The sequence below is a fragment of the Prenolepis imparis genome, unplaced genomic scaffold (assembly GCF_030444845.1).
Source record: "Prenolepis imparis isolate NDT839.2.m4 unplaced genomic scaffold, iyPreImpa1.0 SCAF_4, whole genome shotgun sequence".
Lineage (NCBI taxonomy): Eukaryota > Metazoa > Arthropoda > Insecta > Hymenoptera > Formicidae > Prenolepis > Prenolepis imparis.
Genome location: NW_028141162.1, coordinates 2,576,939 through 2,587,233, shown reverse-complemented (window position 1 = coordinate 2,587,233; position 10,295 = coordinate 2,576,939). Strand labels below are relative to the sequence as shown.

Genomic DNA, 10,295 nt, shown 5'->3' with positions numbered 1-10,295 from the left:
GCGATCGAAGATCGCAATCTGATCGCGTTGCGGGATGTATTTTTAGCCGACGATGAAAGTCGGAGAAGCTTTGCAGAATCGAACGAGATGGAAGATCAGCCGTCTATCTTTATGTATATTGTGCTTTTAAAAGCGTAAGTGAACGGGATGATTCGGTATGACATAATTAATTATTAAATATCTTTTGATTTACAATTAACACAGAATTTTGATTTTTTTTTTTCAAGTAAAGAATTAGTGAGTTAAATGACGTACTATAAGTTTCTTAAAAAAAATTTCCCGATAATATAAAATTCCCAACATTCTTTGAGAGAGAGAGAGAGAGAGAGATCACAATTATAAAATATGCAAAGATATCGGTCCATAATCATCTAACATCCTATTTAATTATCGAATATCGCGAATGCATTCGCAGCATTTAAATATTCTTTAAAGAATCGATGCATGTACGCGATAAAATTATACAACAACCTAGGAAATGTCAATTAATTTTCGGAATGCAAGATAATATCAAGTTATATTTTACGCGCGCATATTGCACTTTTTCATTCCATTGGTTAAATAATATTTAAACAATAATATTTAACATCGAAATATTGATACGCGTTCGGAACAATATTATTCATCGAACGAGATCGTATTACGCGATGTCAAGTACACGTGTAAGTTCCGTGTAGTTTTTCGTTCCTGTATCAGCAAATAATCAGGATAAAAATTATAATGTTTATGCGTAAATGATGCCATCAATCGGCCGATTAAATTTCTAATCGAAGCTTTCTTTCGAGGCAGAGCAAAATAACATTACATTGCGATATCGCTTTGGCATTCTATAACCGACTGTTACATGGCCTTAAACTTTCATAAATAATTAAAACAAGGACTAGAATTTTCCTATGACTATCTAACGATTTCAACTGTCGTCTATCCTGCACATGACGCAATAATGCAAACGAAACCGAACCATTCACCACCAACCCGCGAAAAAGTGCGTTCCATTGTGACGCGTAAGACACGCGTCATTGTATCGATCATGCGATTGCAGAATCGATCGAGAAACATCGAGAAAATTCAACTGTACCAAAGTAATGATAGCAATCATGCGCGATCTAGATTGAAAGATATAATATTTTTTCAAGTATATAAGTACATAAATAAGAAAAGATTATAAATAGTTAAATAAGATTACCACAATTTCTCTAGTCCCAAAAAATCAGACACGCTAAGTAGAATTAATTAATCGCAACACTGGCTAATGCGATTGAAAGATATAATATTTTTTCAAGTACATAAGTACATAAATAAGAAAAGATTATAAATAGTTAAATAAGATTACCACAATTTCTCTAGTCCCAAAAAATCACAGACACGTTAACTTTAATTAATTGATCGCAACACTGGCTAATGCGATTGAAATCGTTGCATCAAGCATCAATTGCCAATAAATGATATTGGACCACGACACTATATAAAGTCGATTAAATTTTCTTGATTTTTTAACTTTTTCTACATGATACTCTTTGGACGCACAGTGTCTTCTGCTGCGCAAAAAGACGCGTCTCCGCAAAATAGACGACCGTGATGTCGCGTCTCGAGGGGGAAAAATAAAAGAGGAAAATCTATGCGCGCTCGCGAGAGAAAGAGAGGAATTGGCAATGGACATGCACAAGGAGGTGTCACACATACATATGTCGCGATTTCCCGCTATCACGATCCCCAGAGCTGCCCATCCCGTGATCTGCGGCACGGCCGCATTTGCGAATCGCCACCGCGCGTCTCTTTTCCGCTGGATTATGTTGATAGCGAACATCATCGTTCTCGGCCGACTAGCGACGAGCCGACGACGAGGGGCGAGCGAGCGGTATCCTGAAACCGAAGAGAGGAAAAACAAGCGGCACATATGTGTGTATTGTGCATCCGCAGACGCAACGAAAACAAAGCGAGAGAAGATCGCTGACGAATAGATATCGCGGACGAGACACCCCGTAACCGCCTAACATTGTGCTTGCATACCGCCGCGCGGTGATCGATCATCTATGCCAATCTGCTCGTTGGTGTTTTCTCCAAGTCGCGCATTAAGATGCGAATGCGACGCGACGCAAGGTTTTCACTGCGTGAAAAGCGCGAAGACGACTGACCTGATGATAGATTGGCCTTGCAAAGCAGCAAAATCAAATCGCAGGAATCGATAGAAAATTTCGCGCTTAATTTTCATGCCTCTTATTTGCTTACATATATACATTCGTATATTTTTTCTCTCTATTTGAAGACTGACTAAATTGAATAAATTGAATAAATTGAAAAATGATCTTTATACATACACTTTATGAGTAGATCAGCTGTGACGTGTACATATATGTACCTCGAAGCTCGAAGAGTCAACCCTATTGATTAAACAACCGATAACTGACGGTGCCCATGGCGCCACGCTCTTGTTTTCGGTGATTTTACTTACGTCAATTCACAGTCTGCAATTTACATTTCACGTTTTCGTAGATTCTGGAGAAAAAGATTCGATCGCAAAAAAAACTGTTCTCAATCATGAACACGTTCGAACACGATGATAATGCGTTGAGTGACTCATGTGGTCTCTTGTTTAATTCTCTAATGGAGGATAAAAGTGAAGTTTCTATTACTTGCAAGAATGTTTCTTCTATATCTTCCATATCTTCGTCTATATCTGAAAACAAGGTAAATTACATTGCAAAAAATATCTTTTTATATTTTAAAAAAGTGAGAGAGGGAGATGTGTTTTATATAATTTTCATTTTACTTTTTTTATCTTTTTTATGATATATTATAGTGCCGCTTTTGTTATCAGGAAAAAAAATTTTTAATGTATCTATTTTATTTCTTGCAAAATTATGCGCCTGTAAATGAAGCGAATTAATGAATTCGTATTTGCAAAGATCGTCAGGAATTGTCCGGCAAAGCTCGAGGTTTCAGACTCAATCACAGCGGATCTCGTCGCGAAGGCGCAATCTAAAATAGAGAAATGCGAAAATTTATGCGGAAGTGAGAAAATAGAAGCAACAAACGACGTCAATGAAGACGATGCTCCAACAGTTTCCTTAAATTACGATCACATGTTCGATTTAGATCATGAAAATCCGTCTTATTGTAATTCTAGTATGACAAGCGATTGCGACGTCGTTTTCACGGGCGACGATCTCGAATACAATGACATGACAATCCAGGCAGAAGATTCCGAAGACAGTGAGAAGACAATTAAAGAGGAATTCCTGCTAGATAACGCAAATTCTTTGGGTAGTTTCGTAGATTCGTCAAAAGATCTCGGCGGTATTGATTCGGCGTGCGAAAAAATATGTCGAGTGAAACATAGCGGAGAAAAATTTGTCGATTCAGGGATTTCTTTAAATAGTATAAATTATGTTATTGATAGTTATGTGGATTCGCGGATGAGAATGATTAGGGATGAGAAAAGCGTTTCATGTAATGTTACATCATGTATAAACGATATCGAAACTCCTCTTCAAGAAGAACTGGATGTAGAAAATATAGCTGTTTCAAGTATAGAATCCAACAATTATTATATAGATAATAATGAGAGTTATGTTAAAGATGCTGTCGATCTTTTGAAATGTACGGGAAAGAACACGAAGCACACGTTAAGCAGACACGTTGAAGGAGACAGTATAGAAGGAACAGAAATAAAAAAAATGGATAAGATAATCAAGAATCTTTTATATATAAACGATGACGAACAAGACGATTCGATAGAAGAGCGAATGATAGAGAGTTTATCTACAGAAATGGAAAGCGATCACGATGATATGATGCGGAAGATAATTGAAAGCTGTTCCAATATTTCCATAGATTTTCAAGAACAATCGCCGATACGCAAAAATTTGACTCCCGATCTCGAAGAATCGTGTAAAGAATACATGATTAAAAAATTTGGGGGAAACAAACTTTTCTCGCATTGTTGCGATGTTTCTGATACTGCCATAGCAAAAGAGGATATATTAAAAACTATCAAAGAGGCGGAAAAAATATTAACTGACAATCCATATAGTGACATATCGGAAGAGACAAGCGTTAATGAGAATTACGATAGAGATAATTCATCGGAAAGATTTACAAGAGAGATAAAAGATAATGAACAGTATAAAACAATGAATAAGGAAGAAAATAATTTGAACAAAGAGACTGGGATGAATTTAGCAAATGTGAAAATTGAGAAAGTCGTCGTCTCGGAATCGAATGTTGACAGCAATCTGCAAAAATTAGCTGAAATCACGGACTCAGATCGTCCTAGATCGCACATCGAGATTCAAGAAACTTTGGAGAAGATAGCGGAAGAAAAAAGAAAAATAGAAGATCGAAAGAAAAAGTCATTGGAAACATTATCGAAAAAATTAGAGGAGATTGACAAGTTTATTGTTGATCGTTACGATATTTCTTATACATCTGATAAAGATCTTTCTGAATTCAAAATTCCGGAGAATTTCGCCGACGATTCCGACAGTCTCGATGATTTTCAGGTTGATCATGAAAATGTCGAGGTTCCTCTAACGAAGACCGAAATAGTCGAGAATTTAAAACTCGAGGAATTGGAAAAGGAACTTGCGAATGAGATGGAGGAGCACAAGAAACTAATGGATAAATATCAGAAGATCTTTGCTATGGATTTAGAGAAAATTCAACAAGCGACTTTAGAGTCAGAATCTAAGCAAATTTCTAACGACGAAGAAAACGATGAAGAAACTGCAAATCAATCTAGGAATGATGAATATATAAGCGACAAATTGAATGAAATGTCTGGAATGATAACTGATACAACAACAATCGAAGTCGATTCGGAATCTGATGACTCCTTTTCAGAAGATTTGAAGAAACCAGAAAGAACGTACATCAAAGGAAAGGTATATGATTTCGACGAGAAAAAGCATGGAGTTAGGTGAGTCTGCAAAATAGTAATTTATCACATATTTTCAATAATATAATTTCAAATAATAATGATTTTAGAATGACGGAGGGATTGATTATGAAGCACTGCAAGGAACATAAATTGTATCAAACGCCGCATTTAAATGACGTCCTGTATTTGCATTACAAAGGTACGTATGATAGAATTAATCGTACTAACACACGACAAAAAAATTTTCGTTCCTTTTCTTAGGATTCTCCTTTATCGAAAATCTCGAGAGATATACAGGTCTCAAGTGTCTGTGGCTGGAGAGCAACGGTATACGCGAGATCGCCAATTTGGAAAATCAGAGTGAAATCAAGTGCCTGTACCTGCATCACAATCTTATCAGCAAGATCGAGAATCTCGACTATCTGACGAAGCTCGACACTCTGAATCTTTCGTACAACACGATACGGAGGATCGAAAATCTCGGTGATTCGAGTCGAAGCGAGTATTATCCCGGGTGACCTTGACCTTGACGTGCCTCTACTTTTCAGGCAGTCTCAAGTTCCTGAACAACCTGAATCTGTCGCACAATTATCTGCGAGAAACCGCTGACATCGAGCATCTCCGTCTGCTGCACGCGCTCTCGATCTTGGATATCTCTCACAACAGGATCGACACCTGCGACGTCGTTGACGTAAGTCGATAATTACGCGCGTCGCACGCGAGATGCATAATCGGAATATATTTTCGAAATGGCAGGTGACACAAACAAATTTCCGTACATAGCGTAAACAATTTTATTATACTATTTGATGTAACTCACCCCTCTAATTTTATCCTGACCAATAATTAAGAAATAATTAACACGATATTATCATGTAATAATTGCATTCACAAAATTTAAGTTTTCATTTAATTCTTTTCAAATTTAACTGTGCAAAAAAAAAGATTCCACTTTCATATGTATTATAAAACATCTTTATGAGTGATACCTTAGAGATATCACGTTCGTCGAAAGCGCGAGCATAGGCTGGATTGTTTAGATTCTGGGAGACATGAAGTCGCTGCGCGTCGTAACGTTAACCGGCAACCCGGTGCTAAAGCAGATAAAGATGTACCGCAAGACTATGATTCTGAAGTGTAAGAATCTGCAGTACCTGGACGATCGGCCGGTGTTTCCGCGCGATCGTGCCTGCGCCGAGGCTTGGTAAATCTATCAGCAAAAACGAGTATCAGCGAAACGGGTATCGTTATCCTTAAAATATCTCTGGGTCCAGGATGCGCGGCGGTGTCGACGAGGAGATGGCCGAAAGGAACCGGTGGATCCAGGCGGAGCAGAAGAAGATCAACAACAGTGTCATGGGTGAGTAAAGGATATTCTTTTCAATTACTTCCAAAGACGGACTCGAAATGGCCGCGTCTTGATCCCTTTGACTCCTTTCACCTGTTCCTTGGATCTCGATCTTTGTTTACCTGTTGATTATTGCGTTCGCCCTCGAAAGCCCTGATAAACAAAAGGAAGCTGCACAAACCGGTCGAGACGTCCGAAAAGGAGGCGGTGGATACGAAGAAGACGGAGGAGGAGGAAAAGGACGAAGAAGCTGTCGCGAAGTCAAGCGTGCACACCGCAACGAGGAGCCACGGTCTGGTAAGAACTAGTTTCGTCAAGGTCTGGTACAGAATTCGTGCTTCGAATAATATCATCATCCATCGGTCCCGTCGACTATTTAATCATTCACCACCGTGAAACCCCCACACCTCCCTGTACCTGTGTGATGCCGGCCACGTTGAACATTCTAAAGCTCGACCTGGAGAGAAAGAAAAAGTCCGAGGGGCGATCCTTCCTCGATTCCTCATCGTCGTCAGACGAAGAGCTCGCGAGCGACGAAGAAAACGAACGTGAGTGGCAAAAAGGAGGCGAGGAAAGTGACGGAAGGAGGCCAATGGCGGAGGAAGAGAGAAAAGTCTCCGATAAAAGCAACGAGGAGCTTCTGTTGCCCTGGAAGGTCGAGGTATGCGATCCTTATCTTTTTCTAACAAATATAGAAATATTTAAAAAAGGATAAAAAATTGCTCATCTATTTCTTATGATTAGACTCGAGAAAAAATTCAACCGCGAAGGCTGATCGAAGAAATATCAGAGTCCAAAGAAAATATTGTCAGTGACGAGGAAAGAAAATGGGATGGGAAACAGATTTTGGACACTCGTAAGAGCATATATGATCTCGAGAATATTAAAAAAGAAGAAATATCAAATTTACAAAAAACGGTCGATGATATCAATAATGAAATAAACAGTAAGAGCTTTCAACAATGTAAAAAATTATTTTAAAATATATCATAATTAAAAAATTATTTTTATATTGAAAACTTTGCAATTTTAAAATTTTGATAGATCGCAAAAACGAGAAAACATCTACCTGCTCCGTATCGAGCGACACATCGGATCTAAAACAAACGTTAGAAGAAAATGAGAAATTCACGAGAGCGACCACCGATATAAGAGACGACGCATCGAACAAAAATATCAAGAGCTATCAAAGAAAAAACAAAGAATATTCGTTCGGTTCTAAACTTAGCAGTATTCGTGAAGAGATGAGAGAATTCTGCGATGGTATGGACAAGTTTGTTGACGAAAACAAGATAGTGTTCAAAAACGGTGAGGTGGAAGGATTCTGGGGCGAGAGGAAGGTGGTGGACGAGAATCTGAAAACTAATTCCACTGATGATAGCGAGATCCAAGAAACCGAGACCAAGGTTTCCACGAGCAAGGGAGATAAATTACGATGGTGGAGTACCAAGGAGAGAAAACTGAAGGTCAAGGAGTTCATGAGACAACGAGAGGAGGAAGCGAGAAAAAACAAAGAAATTAAAGATGCTGCGACGAGCAATAATTCCGATTGCTCTTTATTGGAAGATAGAAAACAGGCAGTCAATACTGCGGACAATTTTCAGGATGTGTACGATTTAATGACGATGAAGACTTGCCCGAGCTGTCTTCCGAATTCAACAGAAACATACTCTGTAAAAGATACAGAAGATTACACATGCGAGCGATCTGCAAAGGAACAAGGAGAAAAATCATGCGAAATATTCAGTAGTCTCTTTGCCGAATTAAGAAATCGAAACACTATTCAGAAAATAAACAAATCGAAAGTTTCAAACGAATTGATGATTCTGGAGGAAAAATTGGATTCCGAAAAATCAACAGCTGATACGATGCAAAAATGTATCCCTAAAATTATGACAGATCTTGTTGATTCCGCTGAACAGTCCTCAGAATGCAAAAAAATAGAAATTAACGAGAGCTCTCCAAAAATCGAAGATTTGGAAGACACATTTAATTGTCTTCTACGGAAATCTTTAGAAATGAAGAAAAACGTTGACGAATCCGATGATGATTCTTTTAAGACAGCAACGTCTCTTTCAGAAGACTCACAAATTTTGGAAAGCAATCAAGAGTTACTAGAAATTCTAAAATTACCCAATACAGAAGATAACTGTGATAAAATTATCGATATTAGTAAAAATAAAAATATCGATCTAGACGACTGTTACGAGGAAATAAATTCAAACAAGCCCAATAACCTAATTTGCGAAAACAAAAAAATCATTGATAAGATAGAAAATTCTTCTGCTAAAATAGAAATGTTAAACAGCGAGCAGAAATTATCAACTGATACCGAGGAATCTAAGTCTCAAATGCAATCGCTTGTCCGAGCGATAGATTGTTTAACTCTGGGAAAAATAAATCAGCAGCCTTCGAGACTGACTGGCAAAAGAACTCGCGAAGCGGAAGATGTCGAAATCAATAACAAGAAATCCTTTTTCATGGAAGAAATAAATTCTAGAAGAAAGTCGGAGGAACGCAAATCTCGCAGTCAAATCTCTGAAAAATGCAGACAGCACGTGATACAAGAGACGAAGAAATTTGCAAAGAAAGTATCGCCGTTGATCGATAAATGCATAACGAATCTAATAAAAGATTCAGAAAATGTAGACAGAAAATTGCAATATCATAAATACGATCGACGAAGTTTCGGAGAATATTTGCCATCCGGTTTCGTTTCGAAAATGAATCTTAATAAACCCGCGGGTGATTCTGGCGAACGAAACAATTGGTGCGATAAATATGGCAATAAATCTAATAACTTTACAAGCGTACAATCTGAAAGACAAGAAGTAAAACAAACAGTCAATTCAGAATGTGCCAATGATTCAATATCAGCTAATGATTCTGGTAAGAGTATATAAATAAATATATAAATATATAAAAAATATATATATAATTTAAAAAATAATAATTAAAAAAATAAATATGCATATATATAATTTAAAAAATATGTATCAAAAATTATTAATATAAAAATGTGTTACAGATATTCAATCACTTGCCAATCTTTTGCGGCAATCTAAAAGCATTTATGAATCAGAATCATCGGCCATAAATGCCAACGTATCGATTTACAAAGAATTTTGCGATCATCTGCACAAATTAGAAAGCGAAAAAGAATTGCTGATTAAATCAGATTTCACGATGGATACAAAAGAAGAATCAAAGGAAAAGTTGTCTGACGATAAATTAGTACAAAATATTAGTACAGAATATCCGATAAAGAAATCAATTAAACCACTGATAGAAGTGATTTCTGAAAATCCTGCAATTTCTACGAATTCTGAACAAATTATGGAAGAAGAAATTAATGAAAAATCGCACACTTCTCAAAATGTGTTCGATTATCGTCAAAAAGATGTATGTAATAAAAAATAATTGCATATTAATATATCTCTATAAAAATTATATAATTTTTTACACTCTCTCTCTCTTTTAAAACTTTTTAATTACATAAATATAATTTTTTTTTCACCTCATTAAATCTTATTAATATTATTATAATATTATTTTGTAATATTACCTTAGCAGGTTGTCTCTAGACTGGTCGAGGAGACGACTACGACATCTGATGATTCTGAAAATCATATTAATCAAGAAAGTGCAATTAACTTGACAGAAGGAACAAAGGTCGAAATGTTTTCAACATCGCGTACATTAGGCAATACAGAATGCAAAGAAAAATGTTTATCACCAAAGGAGAAACGCGAAACCACCACGATGAATGTGAAAAAGAGTATAGAAATGCAAGTTGCGCAAGAAAACTAGAATGAATTAATCTTTTATTATATTACTCTTAAATCGATAATTGCAATTAATGCATGCTTCTCATGTACGTTAATCAGATAAACTGTAAAGCTGACAGAAATTCTATATTTAGGAAAGCAAGTTTCTTTACACGATTTGTTGTAGTTGGTTAGTTTAAGTTTGTAGAATGTTCGACACGTTTTTCTTATTCTTTTACCTGAAATAAATGCATTACCATCGCACGATCGACTTTGTGAATTTGAGGACTATAAAACGAGA

The 10,295-nt window shown here is 36.7% G+C and overlaps 1 protein-coding gene across 1 annotated transcript; it reads left to right on the top strand.

Annotated features, from left to right (window-relative positions):
* Positions 1-2,684: 2,684 nt before the first annotated feature.
* LOC145934699 (uncharacterized) lies at positions 2,685-10,178 on the top strand. Its single transcript, XM_083035357.1, has 12 exons — positions 2,685-4,918; positions 4,987-5,078; positions 5,141-5,362; positions 5,428-5,570; positions 5,920-6,083; positions 6,154-6,239; positions 6,379-6,524; positions 6,679-6,888; positions 6,972-7,173; positions 7,272-9,116; positions 9,256-9,629; positions 9,798-10,178. Exons 1-12 carry the CDS (start codon positions 2,874-2,876, stop codon positions 10,035-10,037), a joined length of 5,769 nt encoding a protein of 1,922 aa, XP_082891483.1. The 5' UTR covers positions 2,685-2,873; the 3' UTR covers positions 10,038-10,178.
* The last annotated feature ends 117 nt before the right edge of the window (positions 10,179-10,295 follow it).

Bases quoted from the DNA above. Each gene is read 5' to 3' on its own strand.
- LOC145934699 (XM_083035357.1), top strand. From the start codon at position 2,874: ATGAAGCGAATTAATGAATTCGTATTTGCAAAGATCGTCAGGAATTGT. The intron at 5,079-5,140 runs GTACGTATGATA...TCCTTTTCTTAG, and splicing joins CCTGTATTTGCATTACAAAG to GATTCTCCTTTATCGAAAAT. The intron at 6,084-6,153 runs GTAAATCTATCA...CTCTGGGTCCAG, and splicing joins CGTGCCTGCGCCGAGGCTTG to GATGCGCGGCGGTGTCGACG.